Source organism: Schistocerca gregaria, chromosome 6 (assembly GCF_023897955.1).
Source record: "Schistocerca gregaria isolate iqSchGreg1 chromosome 6, iqSchGreg1.2, whole genome shotgun sequence".
In the NCBI taxonomy this organism is placed as follows: Eukaryota; Metazoa; Arthropoda; class Insecta; order Orthoptera; family Acrididae; genus Schistocerca; species Schistocerca gregaria.
In genome coordinates, this window is record NC_064925.1 from 379,312,710 (window position 1) to 379,335,665 (window position 22,956).

At 38.1% G+C, this 22,956-nt stretch overlaps 1 protein-coding gene across 10 annotated transcripts in view; it reads right to left on the bottom strand.

The window, feature by feature from the left end:
- The window catches only part of LOC126279066 (focal adhesion kinase 1), a 743,693-nt gene that overhangs the window by 50,819 nt on the left and 669,918 nt on the right, over positions 1-22,956 (bottom strand). For 6 of the 10 annotated variants that reach the window (XM_049979508.1, XM_049979509.1, XM_049979507.1 and 3 more), the window contains 2 exons: positions 21,203-21,540; positions 7,774-7,953 (listed from right to left, as the gene is read on the bottom strand). In XM_049979508.1, coding sequence (XP_049835465.1) covers positions 7,774-7,953; positions 21,203-21,540 — 518 coding nt within the window. The remainder of the gene's footprint in view (positions 1-7,773; positions 7,954-21,202; positions 21,541-22,956) is intronic. The other 4 variants (XM_049979513.1, XM_049979511.1, XM_049979512.1 and 1 more) reach the window with 1 other exon arrangement.

The window sequence follows — 22,956 nt, forward strand, 5'->3', positions numbered from 1 at the left end:
AGTGGCACAGACCCTGCAGAAGTAGTACCATTTCACGGTTGCAGGCAAAGACACCAGGAATTGTGGCATGTTGTGGTGGTGTCTTCCTCAAAATTAATAATATGGGCTCATAACATTGCAACTATTGCCAATAAATGAATACAGTGGAAACACAGCAGGCAGTTGACACTTGTTAAAGTGATGAAAAGATATTAGACAAAAAGAACAGATCCCAAATGCCTGTAAAATAGTGCTGAGCTGCTTACTATACAAGGAAATGACAAAATAGATGTCAGCAATAATAAAAGTATATTCTGTATGAGAATGCAGACTTCCCCAGAATATACTGCTGATGGAATCTAATTGGGCTTCCATCTGGATGGAATTCCATGATGTATCGATGAATGACACTCTCATCGTCTCCTGGCAAAGTGTCAAGATTACACACACACACACACACACACACACACACACCTAGATGTAAGTGGAAGCTGCCTCTCCCCAACCGCCTTCCCATTTGTGGAGGGGTAGGCATGCTGTGGTGGGGAATGGAGCACCGGATTCACCTCTTCGCTCAGAATCGTGTAACGTCAACTGCTGTGTGTGGACTGGGCATTTAGCTGTTTGTGCAGGCTGCCATGCCAAACTTAGCTGATAGCCCTCAACCCTGTAGATCAGTGGTAGTCAACCTGGTCCCCATTGCTCATAGAGGGATTTCAGCTATCATGGTCGGCACTACGTGGTGGGGGTTTTTAAAAACATATTCATTAGGTTTTCATAAAATTTTGACATAATGTATATGGTAAGTAATTACTATTGTATGTTTTAACTTGCTATTACTCTGTTTTATGGATTACTGTTACTGTGGAACTGGTGGGTGGTTAGAAAATTTTTCTACTAACAAAAGCACAGAAGTGGGTGGCAGGTAAAAAGGGTTGACTGCCTCTGCTGTAGAGGATATTATCTTGGGAACCTATTCCATTGAGACTTTAATAATGCTCTCCGAAAAGCAACTAGCTTGTCACATTTTTGTTTCCTGAAATTTGAATGTACATTCCTCATTGAGGCTGTATACCGCCACTGCTGATTTATCTTTGTGCCTCAGGCATATGCATCTAGTTTGTCCCTTGCAGCATTGCAAGAAAGAGTGCTTTGTTTACCTTATTTAGGGGAAGTCACACTCTTAAGGGATACCATATACTCTGAGCTGCTTGCAGTTTGTCCTTTGCTGATACAAGCACCCCCTTTGTGTTTTATGACAATTGAGAGATGGTTTGGATGTTTTTTTTCTGAAAGTTCTTGCAATATTGACTGAAGGAGGCCCAACACAGAGGATAAAGATGAGCTTCTCTTTCTTTATCTTTTCTTTGCAGATGGCTGTGTCACTCATTTTCTTCAGTGTGTGTTTAACCTGCACTTCACTGTACATATTTTGATGATATATATCCTTGAAGTGTTGCAGCTCATTAGGAGGCTGTCTTTGTCACAAGTGGCACATGCCCTATGTAATAGAGCTGTTAGAACAGTGTACCACTGAGCTGGATGATGATAAGCTCGTTACATGAAGTACAGACTTGTGTGGGTTTCTTTCTGTAGACTGCATGTCCTAGGGTACAACTCTAGCTTCACAAGGCATGTGCTATTTGTGAGTCAGTCTCCCAGCTGAGCTACAACACTTAAAAGATGCATTTCACCAAAATGGGTGCAAAAAGAGCAAATTAACCATGCACTGAAGAAAACAAATGATACAGCCAACTGTGAAGAAGAGTTAGGGAAAGAGAATCTCACCTTTCTCCCTCATACTGGACCTCTTCCACCCAAAATTGTGAGAATCCTTGGAAAACAACATCAAAGCCATCTCCTGTCCACCAAAAAATACGAAAGGTGTGCATGCTTGGCTTGGTAAAGGACAAGCCAGGCTCAGTAAAGGAAATATTGCAACTGCAAATACCTTATGTGTGTGTGTGTGTGTGTGTGTGTGTGTGTGTGTGTGTGTGTGTGTGTGTGTCTATATCATTCTTGTGAGTGTGGCCTCCAGTACGTGAGGCAAACACAGCACCGTTATCTTTCAACACAGTGTGGTCCGTATAAGTTTGGGCCTTGATAAATCGGCAGTGGCAAAATGCAGCCTCATCAAAGGAAATACATTTGAAAAAAAAAAAAAAGAAAACAAAAATGTTGTGTTGAGCTAGTGGCTTTTTGGAGAGCATTTTTAAAAAATCGATTGAGATAAGACTCCACAATAATCTTGTCAACAGGGATGCAAGCTACAAATTAGTTCAGTGTGGAACCCTGCACTAGCAGCTACACAATGGGGCTGCATCCAGCAACTGACACATTTTGATTCTGAGCAACCCATGCCAGGTGGGAGTGGAGGGAAGGAGGAATGGGGGTGAGGTGGCTGCCATTTAGGTATACACACATGCGTCACTTGCCTAATCTTGATGCTTCACTAGAACTTGATGAGAGAGACCCTCATCAAAACACTGTGGAATTTCAATGCAGCCAACCAGATGAAAGCTCACGATTTTGTCAAGACGATATCCTTACTACCTGCAGTTTTCAAAATTTTTCTCTGGCAGATAATTAAAATAATATCAAGCAGAGTTGAAGAGAGATAGACCCTTTGCAAAACAAATCAACAATCTGAAGTTCATATTGGAGTAAAGAACTAAAAAAGCATTTACCTGAAACACCGAGAAACAAAAAATCTGAAATGACGTTGCAATATTGGAAATTTTGGGTTGAAAATGATAAATACGAATTAAAGTAAGACAGGAGTTACATAAAGTGACGGATTATTTTTAGTCTTATTTAATGGTGAAATTGAGAATATTACTGCAGAATTCAGGAGGATATTAATAGAATCTGTGATCAAGAGTGGAACACAAATTGGCTGGAAGTTAATCTCCAAACTGATTGTTTAGCATTTGCACACACAATTACAACACTGAAACATCTAGAAAATAGACCTGACCAGCATTTTTGAGAACTGAATTAAACGTTGTCAAGTTCAATTTTGCTACCTTATTTTATGGACTGCAAGATGCTAAAGACTATAAGATGCACCTTAATTTTTAAGTGTCTTTTTTTAATAACATTTTTACAATTTTTATTATTAGACTGCAAAGCCCGACTAAAAAAATCTTAGTTTATAAAACTGAACTGATCTTTAAAATCTATGAAAATTGTCATCTAAACTTTCTTCTTCTTCTTCCTCTCCATCGTCATCGCTGTCCTCTTCATACATAAGATGCTCTTTACTGCCAGTGAGAGCAGTGCTTATGCTGCATTTCCTGAAAGATTTAACAGTGATGTCTTCTCTCACTCTTGACGACAACTGTTTTACCAACTGACACACTTGTTTGACTTCAGCATGAATTCATGCTGCGTTCCATCCATCATCCATTTGTTTGTTTCCTCTCTCATATACACGTTGTTGTTGTTGTTGTTGTGGTCTTCAGTCTTGAGACTGGTTTGATGCAGCTCTCCATGCTACTCTATCCTGTGCAAGCTTCTAAATTGGTGATCCCTTGATGCCTCAGAACATGTCCTACCAACCAATCCCTTCCTCTTGTCAAGTTGTGCCACAAACTCCTGTTCTCCCCAATCCTATTCAATACCTCCTCATTAGTTATGTGATCTACCCATCTAATCTTCAGCATTCTTCTGCAGCACCACATTTCAAAGGCTTCTATTCTCTTCTTGTCCAAACTATTTATCGTCCACGTTTCACTTTCATACATGGCTACACTCCATACAAATACTTTCAGAAACGACTTCCTGACATTTAAATCTATACTCGAAGTTAACAAATTTCTCTTCTTCAGAAACGCTTTCCTTGCCATTGCCAGTCTATATTTTATATCCTCTCTACTTCGACCATCATCAGTTATTTTGCTCCCCAAATAGCGAAACTCCTTTACTACTTTAAGTGTCTCATTTCCTAACCTAATTCCCTCAGCAACGCCCGACTTAATTTGACTATATTCCATTATCCTCGTTTTGCTTTTGTTGATGTTCATCTTATATCCTCCCTTCAAGACACTGTCCATTCCGTTCAACTGCTCTTCAAAGTCTTTTGCTGTCTCTGACAGAATTACAATGTCATCGGTGAACCTTAAAGCTTTTATTTCTTCTCCATGGATTTTAATACCTACTCCAAATTTTTCTTTTGTTTCTTTTACTGCTTGCTCAATATGCAGATTGAATAACATCAGGGAGAGGCTACAACCCTGTCTCACTCCCTTCCCAACCACTGCTTCACTTTCATGTCCCTCGACTCTTACAACTGCCATTTGGTTTCTATACAAATTGTAAATAGCCTTTTGCTCCATGTATTTTACCCCTGCCACCTTCAGAATTTGAAAGAGATTATTCCAGTCAACATTGTCAAAAGCTTTCTCCAAGTCTACAAATGCTAGAAATGTAGGCTTGCCTTTTCTTAATCTAGCTTCTAAATAAGTCGTAGGGTCAGTATTGCCTCACGTGTTCCCATATTTCTATGGAATCCAAACTGATCTTCCCCGAGGTCGGCTTCTACCAGTTTTTCCATTCGTCTGTACAGAATTCGCGTTAGTATTTTGCAGCCGTGACTTATTAAACTGATAGTTCAGTAATTTTCACATCTGTCAACGCCTGCTTTCTTTGGGATTGAAATTATTATATTCTTCTTGAAGTCTGAGGGTATTTCACCTGTCTCATAAATTTTGCTCACCAGATGGTAGAGTTTTGTCAGGACTGGCTCTCCCAAGGCTGTCGGTAGTTCTAATAGAATGTTGTCTACTCCCGGGGCCTTGTTTCAACTTAGGTCTTTCAGTGCTCTATCGAATTCTTTACGCAGTATACACCTTAAATGGTTTATTTATCGAGACATTAAGAGGTTGCAATTGTTAAGTAAGTTCCTCTGGAGTAACAGAAAGCTCTGTAGTTCCCTGTCTCAGTTTCTTTTTCAAGGATTTTTCCGGATGACTACAAAACTGGCATAGCATCAGAAAAGAACTCTTCTTCAATTAAGCACTTTTCATTCTCTCCCCCACTTTGTTAATCCAAATTTCATACCAGCCTTGTCCAACCAGCTCTTGTCATGTATGTGAACAATAACAAATGGCAGAATTTCAGAAGGTTTTGGCACTGTTTTGTGCTTGAAAATTATGATTGGATTAAGTTTAGTACCATCAGCACAACGTGAAAGGATAACAGTGTAGTACATTTTTTCATGACCACTTGTTTTAGGTAGTTGCAGTTTTAGCACCTTTCATGGGAACAGTTCTGTTACTCAGCACATCAAATGTCAGAGGAGTTTTGTTCACATTAGGTACTTTGCTTAGTTCCACACAAGGTTTCTTTCAATCTTGAATAATAAAGCAATGGAAACATAATATTAAGTCTTCATACACTTGTGGCATTTTCTGAGATATTTTGCTTTTAGCTTGCATGCTAAATCCACAATGTTTCATAAACCTGCAGCACCAACCAGCTCCACTCTTAAAGTCTGTCAAGTTCCAATGTAGTTCTAGCTTACAAGCATGTATTCGAATCACTTTTGTATTAATTACAGTGCCATTTTGACAGTACCCTTGAATCCTTCTCAATCAGTAATCTTCTATTTTGGCCATTTTGCATTCAATCCTCTATTTGTATATTTAATCTTCCTCATTTTTTTTTTTTTAGCCCACCAATTGCGAAAGGCTTTTTTCTGATGGTGGAGGGCCAAAATGCTGCTCAGATGCTGTTTCCATGGTGTTTTCCATATGCTACTGCTTTCAGTCTATAGCACACATCATATGAATACAGTAGAGTCTCTATAATCTGTCCAGTAGTCTGACACAATGAGCAAAGATCACATGATGTGGCCATGTGGCACCACTTCAAGTGAACAGTTTAGTAAACAATACATAGTCCACCACCAACTGTTGGTTAATGCGTACATTGTTCAGTTGAGATATTACTCTCTTTAACTTGATTGGGACAGTATTATTGAGAGTTCTGTAACTTTCCTACAATATGTCTCAAGCAGGTAGTGAAATGATAAAACTGAAGGTGCTGTGCACAATTTGAACAGCAAAAGCAGTGACAGGAAAGTGATAACAACTCGTGAGTACCCATTAATTGAAGACGCTTTGTACACCTGTTTTCTTCAGGAACACAGTAAACACACTCCAATTTCAGATCTTATCAACAGAAAAAGTGAAATTAAGAAAAAAGATGATTTCCGTGCAAATACCAGATGGCTTGATAAGTTTAAAAAAAGATTTCATATCCGCTTGCTAACCACAACACCAGAAAAACCCTCTTATGACTTCAAAACTGTAGAGCCATACAAACAAAAATTCTAGAAAATTTTAGAAGAGTTAAATCTTTCTCCTGATCACATTTGCCACGTGGATGAAAGCGGATTGTTCTGGAGACTTTTGCACAACAAAACATTCGCCCTCAAAGCAGAGGCATGTGCTCCTGGCAGAAAAATGTCTAAAGACAGGCTCACATTTATGCCATGCGCTAATGCTAGTGGAACTCAAAAACATGAGCTACTTGTCACAAGAAAATCAAAAAATCCTAGGTCATTCAAAAATGCAAAATATGTACCAGCCAAATATAAACACCAAAATGAAAACTTGGATGACACGTAAATTGTCCAATGAGTGGTTTCACGAGGAGTTCATACCAGCAGTCAAAACGTTCCTGAAGAAGCAAAATTTTTCTCAGAAAGCATTGTTGGTGTTGGATAGCTGCTCCGGATACTCTACAAGCCATTAGGCAGCGGAGGACACCTTGTACCACTACAAGTCACATCCTTTCCTGTTCTACATGGTAACAGAGCGAAGGAAAAACAACTGCCTATATGGCTCCACATGAGCCCTAGTTTCTCACATATTATATTCAGTGTTCTTACACGCAACTTATGTTAGGGGCAGTCAGCTTTAATTGCCAGGTCTCTAAATTTTCACGTTAGTATTCAAATGTTGCTTCCCTCCAAGGACTCCCAGTTGAGCCTCCAAGCATCTCTGTAACACTTACGTCTTGTTCGAACATACCGGTAACCAATTCAGCAGCTTGCTTTTCAATTGTTTCGATGTCCTCATTCAATCCAACGTGGTGCGGATCCCAGACACTCAATTGGTACTCAAGCATAGATCGCACCAGTGTCCTATATGTTGCCTCCTTTACAGATGAACCACATTTTCCTAAAATTCTACCAATAAACCGAAGTCAATGAAAATGAACTTAAAACTTAATATGTTTTGATAAAAAGAGATGTTCTTCTCCTGCTTGTTCCAACCTATGGATCGGAATATTATCGAGACAGCTAAGGTTCATTCCAAAGAAGCTTACTGTGTAGTGTAATTAGCAAAGTATTACTCTATCATTATGTTAAAGATGTTGTTTACAACCTTGCTTGGGCTTGGGAAAGTGTTTCAACTAAAGTGTTAGTATCTGCATTGGGCAAACTATGGCCAGATCTTCCTTTTTTAAATGAGCACATAAAATGTTTTAAGGAAGGTCAAGGGATTGAGGAACATTTTGAACCTTTTAACAACAAGGGAATCATACAGCTCCAAGAGACAATTGACAATAACTGTTCAAATGATTCTGAAACACTGTCTGTTAGCTACATAAATGACTGGTTATTTGAAAACGAAAATTGTCAGCTGATGAGTGATAATGAGAGTATCCAAGACATGTTAACTACATATGACAATGAAGAACAAGACCCAAATTAGATTCCTAAAGCCTGGTGTGAAAAAGCTCTAGCACTCACTCACTCTCACGAGCTGACTGCAGCCTACTGACCAGGTTTGTCTCCTCCTCCTGCAACCAGCGGCTGTCCTCCTCTGACTGCTGCTGCTGCTGCCTGAGCCGTGCTTCCAGCATCCTGCGCTCCAGTTCCAGTGAGCCGTCACCATCACTGATGGCAGAATCCTGGCCATCTGCCGATATCACAGCAGTGTCTCCATAGAGCTGCTGCTGTTGCTGTTTGTGTAAAAGAAGGTACAAGAAATGAGAGTAGGCCCAACTGATTAAATCTGTTACAGTGATTACTTACAAAGTATCATATTTTGAAGATTTTTTTATTTCTTTTAATGAGTGAATACTAAAAACAATGCACATTTCAAACTCAGTTATATCAATATATACCTGCAGGCAATAACTGCTAGTGGCCTGCACAACTCAGTCATTTGTTATGGACCACTGCATTCATATGCCAGACGTTAACCTCAAAATTTTATAGTTTTTGTGTTGCACAAATTACTACATCCTGTTGCTTAGAATGAAGTAAATTACTACAAATGTATGCAGTTGCAACTGCAGTTGAAAGAAAACAATATTAAGCTTTAATTCCCTGTCCATAAAAAGGTCATTGCAAACCAAATCTCCTGTGTACTTTTCAAAGTAGCCACCACTGTGCTTTCCTTAAGTGGTGGAATAACTGGACCTAAACTTGGACGGTCATGCAGGAATGTAAGATCACTGCTGTAGCTAATGCTTGCGCCACTTTGCTTGGTGACTGATGGGAGCGAACTGAAGTATCATAATTAATTAAAGTGGCTCTTCATTGGAGTACAGCTAAGCACTGTTTTGCGTACCTAAAACATTATAGGCTGAACTTCTGCCTTAGCCTTTTGGTTTCACTCACAGCAGAACCAAATACCATTAAGTGGTGTGGAAAAGTAATCTTCATTTGTAATATAAACTTTCTAGATCATCAGTTTATAAAATGATATGAGTAGATTTGATTATGCTACCAATCATTTTCATATCATAAAATACCTTTACACAGTGTAATAACTGTTTACTCTGTAACAATATTTTATGGTTTGAAGATGATTGCTAACACAATGAAAACTGGTAATATCATTTTATAAATTAGTGAACTATAAAAAATGTTTATGCTACAAACATTATTGTTGAATACTATTCCTTAATATTCCTTCCAATCACTTCTTAATAATACTCCTGGAGTTATTTCAAAGACTAGTTTGAACTGCAAGAGTGACAGCATTGCATACTGACTATCAGCAACAATTGTAGCTAATACTGATAGTCTGAGACTGATATATGGAGACCTTCAGTAAGTCAGCCACAAAATATTCAAGTCACTGTTTACATCAGCAAAGAATTGAATAGCCAACTATACTATTCAGTATCCTCCATTCAACATCTCATTACATTTACTTTTGACTTTTGCTCTATATAGTAGCGATATACAATTGGGTCTCGTAAATCGAAAAGAGTATGTTAAATGGCCCAATATCTCCTAGTTAGGTACTGAAATAAACAAAACTACATCTAAACTGCACAACTTTCACATTACAATCTAAACATATAAAAACAAGAATTTTGCCACATTGGACAAGAATATTGCCACATTAGGTTACGTGGGAGAGAAAAACAATTAGTCCAACATCTAACACAACACCAAACACAGCAACACACATTTTGTAATTAAATCAACATGACACAATTCAAATTTTTTGGCCTATCAGAACTGACAATTGTTTCAACACTGTCAGTTCATTTTTGTTTATTATGAGGAAATGTATGTTAGACACATGAAATTTTGAAAACTAAACTAAACTCACAACATTACATAGATCTATTTCAGAATCACTAAAATATTTTCCACCACTAAAAAAATACAAAGATGTCAAACAGGCAACATGCAAACAAAGAACACAACTAAAACATATGTAACAGTGAAAAAGTTTAAACTCATATTGTAAAACATGCAAAAATTTGAACTTAAGAAATAACTATAAGAGAAAATGAAACAAAATTGATACAAACACAATAATAAATTTAAAATATACATGCTGCTCAGTCAATGCCATGCTACCAGTGAGACTCAGTATCATGCCAAGCTGATACTCTGCAATAGTGCATAATACTGCCTTCTTAGATTACATTTCAAATGGGAAGGCTTCAGATACTTACTGTGAGCTTAAAATAGTGCTATATCAAGCAATTTCAATAAATACTCATGATTCCTGCACTTCTCAGCCTCACAAAATATGAAGCAGCACACGGGCATACACTGTCGCAAAATCCTGAGGGGAGAAGGAGGGTACAAGTACTTTGTCTACAACATATTCAGTTTCTTTTCATTCATCAGTTGATGTCACAAATCATCTTCCATAAATTCCGTGACAAAGGAGTAACCTTCAGAGATGTGGAATGACTTGAGTTACACATCGACAGGCACAGCCAACCACTGCTAGCTTCTTCTACATAGTACACTGACAACAAACTATGACTGGTGCCAATCATCCACAATGATCATTAAACAAAAAACAAACACTACTTGGCTGCTGCTTTTATCTAATACTTCAAACTTACACAGAACACTTATCTGCTGTCTATACACTGGCAAAGTCAAGAGCTCTTTCACACAAACATTCATTACAGATATGCAGAACTGACTCCCTGAGTCCAAATATTCTTTGCTTCCTTGGCAATGTCCTAATTGCTGGCAGTAAAGCATCTATGAAGTATTTCATGATGGCCTAATTAATATGCTTTATGCATGTTGAAACTGTTTATCCATGAAATACATCAAAATATTCATAATGTACTGGAATGCAATGCCATTTCAAATTGGTAATTGACATGCTTATACAGAGAGAGGTCTTTTTTTTTTCCAGCTAGTCACATGTCTTCTACAAAATGAGGACTATGTATCACATCATAGAGACTGTTTGTTTATGTCATAATCTAATCTACACGATAGGAGTGGCACTTTTTGAATGTAGCAATTTCTATTACATTTCTAATACATTTAGTATTTGTATGTTTGCTTCTAAAAGTCCAGTATTGTATATTGACATTCATGGCACGCACTACACATTTAAAGTAATGACTAATGTAATATGGTGGCTTCAACCATTATAACTCTTATCCATGAAGATGGTCCAAGACTGAAACCGGTTGATATCTGGGTTTAAAATAGAAGCAGTTGATGGTTTAAATATGCACTTTATACAATTTCAATGTCATTCTGCTCATAATACCATTACAAGACAAGTGTTTCAAAATTTAAACCACCTTGATCTAGTAACAAACTGCCAATGTGGATTGACATATCCACGATACAAATACCAGCGAGACCCTGTAGCTTGTTCACTGAACATTTTTCAGAGCTTGGTTACTATTACATCTTCAGTACAGAGCTTTAACATCTACAAAGGAAATCATTGACATTTAAACAGGAAAGGCAGACAAAAACAAGTTCTCCTGAATAACTGTCGAAACATAAGACAGCAACATACCCATGCATAGCTGTTCTAATTCAGTATCAAAGTACACAACAGAACCAAACTTACTCCACATACTCATCTGTCATACAAAACTGGCTGAAATTCTCCTAAATGAGTAAGTGCCACTTTGGTTGTTAACTGGGAGCACCAAAAGACTCCTGAAGAAGATCCTAGTAGAAAGGTCTAAATCACTGGGACAAAGTGATATGCATTTGAATGAAGCTTACTGGAAACCACATATTTGTATACGAAATGGAAATGAACAACAAAAAAAGGGATTCCAGCTTCACAAAAATAATTGTTGGATGTAAAGTAAAATGGCCCAAATTAATGTCATAAAGAAGAAAATAGATGCTGAAGTAAAATCTAGCTGAGAAATGCAGAATCACAACAAGGTACAAACTGTGTGCCAGTACTTGCCTGCTAGATTCAAACAGTGGGCATAGCAGCACTCACATGCGCAGGCCTCAATGCAACACTCCATGCTGCATACTTAAAACCAGGCAGGCGTGGAGTGTAGTGGTGTTGCAGTCACTTCTAGCTCGAGGAGGTAAAAAGGGAAAGGAAAGGAAACAGTAGTTTTTTGGTCACCCTGGTGTTAGGTTTCTTTCCTGGCTCATTCTTATGTTAGCAAATAATACAAAAAGATATCATGACAGTGTTCTCGTGAAATACACATTTTAATTTAATATTTAATTAAATTCTAAAATAATTGTAACAAAGTACTGATTAATATTCAAAACAGTTTGACTTATCTTTAAAGTAAGCACACACAGACGAAATACAGTACATGAGCATTTCTTCATATTTGAAAATTTCTCTCTGAAACATATGTCAATAGATGTCTGTCTTGCAGGAAGCTAGCCACGGCATATCTACACACAACATAAAGAAATGTGAAAGGACACAGCAGCTCAGACAGCTTCAGGCCTGATCCTCCAGTTTAAAACATGAGAGTTACAGTAGTAAGAGTATGTGGTAAATCAAAATGATGCTTTCAAACTAAGAAATAATTACTGATCAGTAGGGTATTAGATTACACTGAAAGTGGTATTGATAAAAAGAAAACTAAACAAGCTCATTTTTACAAATTACAAATGTACAATATGAGTACAGTGTTCCACACAGTACCCACCAACCCAATAACCAATTTCATCCCAGACAATTAATAGAATTTCTATGTCAATCAATGTAACACCAGCAGAGATGCAAGCCTGAAAGCTGGCTAACTTTGTTGCAAGTTGTAGTACAAACTTTCTGCCCAAAACAATTTTTACACAGAATTCTGGAAATTTTCAAAGGAAAACTTCATTCTACCTTTCACAAAGAACTATTTCATTTTCTTCAACAAGTAATTGTGGCTTTCTGAATTAGCTATACAACAGTGTATTATTAACTACTTTTAATTTAAGAAAAGGATATTTTGCTACTCACCACATAAAGGAGATGCAGAGTCACAGACAGGCACACAAAAAGGCTGCTATACATAGAGCTTTCAGTCGAAAGACCTTCTCTACTGTAGACAACACACATATGTTCTTGCAAGAACATCCCACACACACATGACCACTGTCTCTGGCCACAGAGGCTGGACTGGGAGCAATTGCACCTGACGAGAAGCAATTTGGGTGGTGGGGTTCAGGAGGAAGCTGCGGCAGGGAGGGGGAGGGGTAGCAGGGTAGGGGTGTGGAGGGTGTAGAGCTGCTTGTGGGAGTATACAGGAATGAAGTGGGGAGAGAGCAGCACGCCTAGGTTTAGTTTGGAGGTTGGAGGCAAGGAAAGGGGAGTGGAAAGGAGGGGGCGGGGGGAGGGGAGCACAAAATGAGAGGAGAGAAGGAGAGGAGGGGGAAAAAGAAAGAGACTAGTGGGTTCATTGGTGGACTAGAAGGCTGTGCAGTGCTGGAGTGAGAGCTGTGAAGGGAATATCTACATCTACATCTACATCCATACTCCGCAAGCCACCTGACGGTGTGTGATGGAGGGTACTTCGAGTACCTCTATCGGTTCTCCATTCTATTCCAGTCTCGTATTGTTCGTGGAAAGAAAGACTGTCGGTATGCCTGTGTGTGGGTTCTAATCTCCCTGATTTTATTCTCATGATCTCTTCGTGAGATATACATAGGAGGGAGCAATATACTGCTTGACTCTTCGGTGAAGGTATGTTCTCGAAACTTCAACAAGAGCCCGTACCGAGCTACTGAGCGTCTCTCCTGCAGAGTCTTCCACTGGAGTTTATCTGTCATCTTCGCAATGCTTTCGCGATTACTAAATCATCCTGCAATGAAGTGCGCTGCTCACCGTTGGATCTTCTCTATCTTTTCTATCAACCCTATCTGGTACAGATCCCAAACTGGTGAGCAATATTCAAGCAGTGGGCGAACAAGTGTACTGTTACCTACTTCCTTTGTTTTCAGATTGCACTTCCTTAGGATTCTTCCAATGAATCTCAGTCTGGAAACTGCTTTACTGACGATCAACTTTATATGATCATTCCATTTTAAAATCATTCCTAATGCGTTATCTAGGAACTCTTCAATCCAATCACACAATTGGTCTGACAGTCCATTTGCTCTTACTTTGTTCATTAAATAGGTGGGTGAAGGACAGGGACAAATGAAGGCTGAGGCCAGAGGATATGGGAACAAAGGATGTATCGCAGTGAGAGTTCCCACCTACACAATTCACAAAAGCTGATGTTGGTAGGAAGGATCCAAATGGCACAGACTCTGGAGCAGTCGCTGAAGTGGAGTACACTGTGTTGGGCAGCATGTTCAGCAACTGGGTGGTCCAGTTCTCGTTTAGTCACACTTTGCCAGTGGTCATTCATAGAGACAAAAAGCTTGTTGGTTGCCATGCCCTTGCAGGACACAGCACAATGGTTGCTACTTAGGCTGTAGATCACTTGACTGCTTTCGCAGGTAGTCCTGCCTTTGGTGAGATAAGTGGTGCTGGTGACTGGACTGGAGCAGGTGGTGATGAGAGTATGTATGGGACATGTTCTGAATGTAGATCTCTTACAGGGATATGATCCATAAGGCACGGGGATCGGAGAAGGGGTGGGGTAGGGATGGACAAGGATATTGTGTAGGTTCGATGGGTGACAGTATAACACTTAGGAGGGCGAAGGGGTGAGAAGGATAGTGGGTAGGATATTCCTCATTTCAAGACAGAGAGAGAGAGCCAAAACCCTGGTGAAGAATACAATTCAGTTGCTCCAGTCCTGGTGGGTACCGAGTAATGAGGGAATGTTCCTCTGTGGCCAGATGGTGGAAATGTGTGAAGTAGTAAGTGACTGGAGAGACATGGCATGAAAAATTACTTCTCACATCAGCAGCAGCAGCAGCGGTTGCTTGCAGTTCAGCCTCTGTTGCCGGAGACAGTGATCGTGTATGTGTGTGTGTGTGTGTGTGTGTGTGTGTGTGTGTGTGTGTGTGTGTTTTTGTGCTTGCATGAAAGCGTGTGTGTTTTTTCTACAGCAGAGAAGGCTTTTGGGCTGAAATTCCATGTATAGCAGTCTTTTTGCTGTGACTGTCTGCAACTCAGCATGTCCTCTATATGGTGAACAGCAATCTATCCTTTTCATAATACTGTCAATGTTCCATCCTTAATCTTCTATTGCTTGATTTTATTCCTAATTTAAATAATTGTAGCTACATATCTGTCCTTTTACAATCCTCATATAATTAAAAACATTATATTACAAATCTTATAATAATAGGCAGGTATTAAAGCACATTTAGCATGTTATGTCTACTGCCCTAATCAACGAAAACTGAAATCCGACAAAAGGTAACAGCTGACAAAAAAAAACACCACATGTTTGGCATTCGTAGGAAAACCATATCGTTTAATATCTTCTGAGGTGTGCCAAAGTCAGAAGGCAAGACATGGAGAAATCTGAAAATTTATGAAACAGGAAACTATTCATGGTACTATCCCCCCCCCCTCCCCTCCCCCTGCTCCAAAATGAGAAATGAAATCAATTTAATATTTGAACATAGTATCTTCAAACTTGACACTGCTTTATAAATTTATTGCTACACTGTAAATATTAAGCTACTAACTCTTCATTTCTTTCTTTTCTTTTTCAAGAGCTCATTTTGTAATTCCTGCTTTTAGTCACCTCATTTTCCAATTAACAACATGTCCCTGATATCAAAGGTGCACAAGGAATGAGACTAACAGTAAAAGAAGAAATTAGAGGGAAATGAAAGAGGAAGTGTTTAGCATCTCACCACTTGTACCTGACATAATTATTTCTTCAACAACCACCACAATTTCATACACAATTACCTGTTTATTGCATCACCTTAGTTGGTTCTTATGCTTTGATTGAAGGAATTATTTTTTTCACTCTGAATAGTGTATGAGATTAGTAGTCACTACACTCAATCTTTGTAATTTCTTTACCTGAAATATTACTTCCCATATTTTTCTGACATTCTATAAAACACCCAAAACAAATTTCATACTTTTACTGTTATGGTATCCATTTCCTTTCGCTCACTGACAACACAGTATCTTTCTAAAGTTCATTTTTTATTTCTGAAATGTCAATAAATAATGTCATATGTCAAAGGTCTGAGTATCTTTTTAAGTCCAAGAGCTGTGATCATATAATGCATAAGAAAATAAAACTCCTGTATCACTATACTACACAGGTTTTCACTTCGTAAGGTAATCTATTAGAGTGAATAAAAATATGTTTAGTAATTTTAATTCATTGTCTGATATCAGCAAAACGTATGAGAAATTTAGAAAATATATCGTGTTTGGTTATAAGATAGTATCATATAATTCTAGAACTAGTGACAGGAAAGACTATGTGGCTACATATACAAGAAACAAACTCAAGTCCCAGGATACAGATCTATGTATATTATTTGAGCAGTTTTTAAATGTTGTGTGCTTTCAAGCTTTGTTAGACAAGTGGACACAGAATTATTATTTTGAACATTGGGGAGTTACTACAATTTGTACATAAATGTCTTGTTTTTGCCTAGTTATTGTCTGAACACGAGTTATTGATAACCAGATAAGCGAGTTATGTAGAATTTTATATCCTTGTCACTTATCACCGTTTCGTCAGTGGTTTTTGGAAGAACCTTATAATGCAATACACACTCACAACAACTTGTGGTAACTTCTCAGTACACCTTCCAATGGGCTTTTCTACATAAATAGCAGTATTTGATCTCAAAAATGGAGTTTTGAAAGAGTGAGAAAATTGCAAAAGTAATTTTTTTCTTATTTCTGAGCTTGCAAGATCTTTCTGTACACCGTAAAATGAAACATTAGAAAACTGGGATAACATATTACCAATGCCACATCAGAAACATTAGAGGGGTTCTGTCTTTGCAACACAACAAAGGAATAAAATTAAACTTACCATTTGGAATGAGAGAAGAGGGTAGAGGGGTTGGTGGGAGTGAGATAAACTATTGAATTCCACAAAGCTCGATACCTGGTGCACTGCTGCTTCTGTCCGAGATAACTAATCTACCAAGATACTGAAAGGATTTTAAAGATTAAAAATTTGCTAACAACACAACTATGAATCCAAATCTTGTTAGTGATCATAATAAACATTCAAACACTGTCTGAATTTGCTTATAATTGATTCACAATACATGCCTTTAGAAACCCATTTATAGAAATAATAGTTGGCCTATTTAAACTTTCCATTATTGCCAGAGTAACAGTACCATAAGTTGGAAGTAAGGATAAATTTGTCTCAGACTTCAATTAAATGATCTTCAATTTCTTTTTAACATGATCAGTTTCGATGCTACTAGCATCATCTTCAGCTGTACCTGTGTGCATTAGCGAATTACAATAAGCCACTGCATACATAATAAGTTGCATTACTATTGATATTATGTGTTACAAATTCCTTGACCTTCTGCAGTAGTGAGATTAGCTAATGCCTTAATGCTGAAGACAAAATATATGTCAAATTACAGTTTCACATACTCATAGGCAAGAAATATTTCTACAATGATATTATCCAATTCATACAGTATGAGTCAGGAGGAACACATTTAATGTACACTGTGATTTATTTTCTGCCTTTTTCAAACATTGTAATTGTTTACAATGTACCGCAGTATCGTAGAGGAAATCAAGACAAACAGTTTCATATAGTTCACTCGTGGTCCATCAAGTCGGGAAACTACCTCAAACTGGCCTAAAAATCCTACCTAAGCTGCAACGCATGCATGTCATGTGAGATTCTCAATATTCTTGCGCTCTCTTCACACAGACTACAGGTTCTAGAGAAAAAAATGAATAGGTCCTTTTCTGTAGGAAGTTTAATGTAGTTTAATTTTGTACTGAAATAGACTTTTGCTGGAGGGTGCGGTTTCCGAGTTTTTCAAGAACAGCTTACAAATATGATATTAAATGCGCTCTGTCTCAGAAATAATTCAGAATAGGCCACATGTCCATATGAAGTTTTATTTGTTCAGAATCACTAATAACACCATCCATTAACGAATGTGTATGTGACCTTATAAGTGAACAGGTTAACATTTTATTCAAAGCGACACAGAAATAAAATAAAATAATGTTTTATGCTGCGTAAACGGTTACAGGCTAAACAAAGGGAAACAACATACTTGATTTTAGCTTCTAACCATCTAGCTCAATCAACAGTAATGGAATGTGTGATGTATGCACTAGCTTATTGCAGTTCTTTAGTGAGAACAGGTACATGTGAAGATGGGGCTAATAGCCTAAAAATTAATCATGTTAGAATGAAAAATAAATAAAATAAAGCAAAAAATAAAATAAAATAAATGTTGAAGATCATTTAATTGCAGTCTGAGGAAATTTCATCCTTACTTTCAATGGATAGCTGGTCAATTTGTTTGTGTAGGGTACTCAACAGTGAAGTTATCAGTGCTCTAATAAATATTATATGTGCTTAAAATATTTTAAATGGTAACCATATTGCCATAGAATTGTACTCAAATCCACTTACTCTCTCACAAACATACAGAGCACATTGACATAAGCTTTGTGTCATAAATAAGGCTAACAAATACCACCAAATCTCGTATGCCTGGAATATAATTCTACATTTTTTTGTGCAGGAGGAATTTAAATGCATCTTGTACATCAGAAACTGATGCATTAAAGATATATAGAAAATATGACTTTCTTAACTCAGTTTCTGAAATACTGATGTGACAGGGTAGATGCTATAAAAGAGAAATTGTCCCCAGAGGCCCCACTAGCAAAATTGTCTGAGAACACCTCCAAACAATGTTGCAGACCATTTTCAAACAGCAGCTTGCATAGGGCAGCCTGATGGATAGCTGTCTCCTGCAGGGCCAGGTCAAAATGATATCTCCTTAGCTCACATTGGAAGTGTTTAGAGCTGTCTGAACTCTACAAACCAGGTAAGCCTGTTGTTCATCATATGCTCCAACATCTTTCCACAAAGGACATTGATGATATTTCATTGGTTTCAGGGGACTTAAAGGGGGACAGAGGGAGGGAGGGGGTTGTGGAAGCTTGCTGTCTCCTAAATGTGATTTAAGAGGGTGAGGAGGATGTCTTTAGCAGCATCTGTGAGGCCTCACAAAATGGTGTAATTGATTCAGTCATGAATAAACGTGTCAGAGACAAAAGACTGTTATCTATAGTTCTCTCATATATACGGGACACTTTTATTTTCATAATTATTGGATCAAAAGTTGCAACTGTGCCTCTGAGCAATAGCTCTTTGATAGTAGTCACTCCAGTAAGGAACTCCACTACTGCCTGGCATGGAATAGGAAACATAATGTCGTTCCTGCACCACTCTAGAAGTGAGTTTCATATTGTACAGTACATACTGTTGCTTTTCTATCACACACAATGAAGTGAAACACTGATCAAACACAGGTTCAAACTGTGAAAGGAAAGACAGACAATCATCAATTACGAAAATCATTAATGGGAAGTTCTCTAAGACTGAAATTTTTATGCATAAATACAAGAGTGATAACACAAGGGGTAGTTACAGATTTCATTATCACCTCAAAAAATACAGTTACATAATTAATTCTTTTGTTTGTTTGCAGGTACAAGTCTGGAATGTACTTCCCTTCCACAACCCTTGTCAATAACAGGTGCAAACTAGATGAAATAGTTCATATAAAATGACATGCATCCTCATACGGACACACATTCATTAGTTTTCCCTATTCAAACATTTTGGAATATTCTTGTATACTTCTAATGTAGCATCAATGGATGAAACATTTTCCTGGTTTTCTATTATGACTAACATGTATGTTCACTACTTAACCAGTCTTTTTCATGTGAAGGTATCTGAAGAAGTTCCCTCACACTTAGTCCACATTTCTGCTGAAAACTTGACAGGTATGTATCAGTATCTTGAATGTGTTTCACAACAACATGGTAATGTCATATGTTAGTATACACCTAGAACACTTATTATTTAACTCATTTCCAAGACTTGAAGTACTTACACTGGGAGCTCTCAAATCACCAGCAAAATTGCTCTTCTGGTATATTTAAAAGAAAAAAATGCTTTTATAAAAGCTTCAGTTCTAACATCCTCAAAATGTAATAGCTTTTACATGGAGCTCTTGTGATTCAAACAGCTTATTCCTTTAAAAAATGTTTTCCTTACATGTGGACCCATGAAGGAGTGAACCAGAATAGTAAATCGAACATTTTTTGGTGGTATATGCAATCTTCAAGTACAAACTCATCACTTGCTAGAAATTAGAAAACAGCTTAGCATAACAATAAATTAGCCTTAGCAGGCAAGGCTCATAAGTTCCTTAATACTGCCAAAAAATCGAAGGAAACTAATCCCTTTCTTAAAAATTTTATTACTTTGTTTCTACCTTCTAGCACGGTATACTGACAAAGTTGTTAAATGGGTAAGTGGTCTTCATTTGCTGGCCACATTCTCAAGTGTATCAAAACTTTTAGTGTGTGGGCTGTTGATTCAGTCATTTTATAAGATGATATGGAGTAACTGAAAACCATGAACTTATCAGTGAACACTATCAACTAAAAACTATGATCTCCCTACTGAACAAAAAAGTGTTGCCATTTACTTTATTTGCAATTTGTAAAAACAAAAAAACGAGTTGCAAACTATGACAAGTCACAAATTTCATCAAAATGGCATTTTAATTTGTGGTTAAAAACTTGTTGCAGCAACACTGATCCTACAACAGTTAAATTGGGACCAACATAAATGTTAATTTAAAGAAGGGCTTTCTTAAAAGTTGGTCCATGAATACAGAGTACTGTATTACTTCTTCAAATTACAAGCAAAAAATTCAGCTTTCATTTCTATTTGAGAAGTTGTGCATTTTTTACTAAATAATAAGTTGTGTTATTCCTAGCTAAATAGCTAAACTTTTAATACTCATTTACACTACACACAAAGTAGGGTTGGAAAGGAGTAAGTGGGAAGATCCTCCATTGATATTGGAGTGAGACTCATCAGTGCTGTGTTCACCAATGTCAATTTTCTGACACCCAAAGTTGTTTTGACTCGATCCAAGGGTGATGTTCAAATCGCTCACATGGTAAGAATTACCTAGAAATCATCCTTACTCAAACCTTAATCAGATGCAGAGCTGTCACTGGCTTCTGTAACTTTTGCAACACTATTTTTTGCTAGAGAAAAGCACTTATCTTAAATGTGATGTTCTGTTTTCATTTAATTTTGACACAATCATAACTATTCTTACCAATCTCCTGCACAGTTTAATCCACTCACAATGACTTTTAGTATTCTGAAAGGCTACAGAATAACAAACAAATCACACACTTTTCCCATGCTGTTAATAGCTCGAATATTGACCAGAACCATCAGTAGATGAGAACAAGACAGGTAGTTTTAGTGACACATACAGATGTCGGGAAAGGAGAGGCTGTTTTCAGGAACCTGCGACTGCACACCACCACAGCCCAGCCTGAGGCAGAGGGCGAACCTGTTCAGAGCTGGGGGAGGGCGGCTCTGCCGGCGCTGGTGCCGGCACTGACTGATCAGCAGGATTATCGGGCACGCCCGAGGGGCCAGCCCCGCAGTTCGCAGCGGGCTCAAAGTCTACCGCTAGTGTGTTGAAGACCGAGGCCGGCGTGTTGTACTGCGCCGGCGACAGCCCACGGGTTTCATTCTCGCGCAACAATTGCACCAGCACCTCCGGGTTCTGCGCCACTATATACGTAGTCGGCCCGGCAGCAGCATTTGCCGATGCGGGATTCGCAGCACCCGGGACGGGAAATCGAGCTGGCTTTGGAGGTGGAGGGTCATCAGATCCGGATGAGCCTGTAATAAACACACATAAATTAAGTAGACTTTTCAGACTGAAATAATAATGCCATACAAAAATGGTCATTAATGCCAAAACAGTTGTAGCATGACAGATACTTCTCAGTACATAACATACACAAAAGTTCAATGACTCCAAGACTGAAAACAATGTCTTCATTTGGAGAAAGTACAGGCAGTGTTGCAGCGTGTTAAGAAGAATGATGTATTACAACATCTCTGTATGACTCACTATGTTCTGTCTATCTTTGACAAAAACAAACACTCTTGTTGATGTGAAAGCAAGTAGCATGTTTTACTCACTTACTTGAAGCTACATCAAACATTCTGGTGATGAGACCCAGGAGGAATCACTGCAGTCGACACACGGAAGAATTTCTGCAAGCTACATTTCCGACTTTGCTGATATGAAGGAGCAACAACACAATCATAGTCTACATCTCAACATACATACGTATTCTGTAAGCCACCATACAGTGTGTGTAGGAAGAGTACCATGTCATTTCCTTTCCTGTTCCACTCACAGATAGAGCAAGGCCAAAATTACTCCCTATATGCCTCTGTATAGCCCCTAATTTCTATTATCTCATCTTTGTGGTTCTTATGCAATATGTACATTGGTGGCAGTAAAACATTCTGTAGTCAGCTTCAAACACCAGTTTTCTAAATTTTCTCAATAATGTTACTCATAAAGAATGTCAGCTTCCCTCCAGGGATTACCATTGGAGTTCCCGAAGCATCTCTGTAATACTTGCATGTTGTTCGAATCTACTGATAACAAATCTAGCAGCTGGCTTCTGAACTGCTTTGATGTGTTCCTTTAATCCAACTTGGTGTGGATCTCAAACACTCGAGCAGTACTCAAGAATAGGTCACACTAGCATCCTATAAGCAGGGCATTACTAATGCTGTATCCAAACATTAAGGGTTTGTTTTTCCTACTCATCAGCATTAACTTACATTTTTCTCCATTTAGAATTAGTTGCCATTCATCATACCAATTACAAATTTTGTCTAAGTTATCTTGTATCCTCCTCCCATCACTCAACTTCAACACCTTTCCGATCACCACAGCATCATCAGCAAACAAACACAGATTGCTGCCCACCCTGCCTGCCACATCATTAATGCACATAGAAACTAACAGCAGTTCTATCACACTTCCTTGAGGCACTCCTGATGATACATTTGACTCTGATGAACACTTGCCATAGATGACAACATGCCGAGTTCTATTACTTGAAAAGTCTTCAAGCTACTCACATAATTGGGAACCTACTCCATATGCTTGTACCTCCATTAACAGTCTGCAATGATGCACCATATCCAATGCTTTCTGGAAATCTAGAAATACAGAATCTGCAAGCAGAGTTTTGTATGAGCAATGCTTTTTAAATTTGTGGACATAAGCAT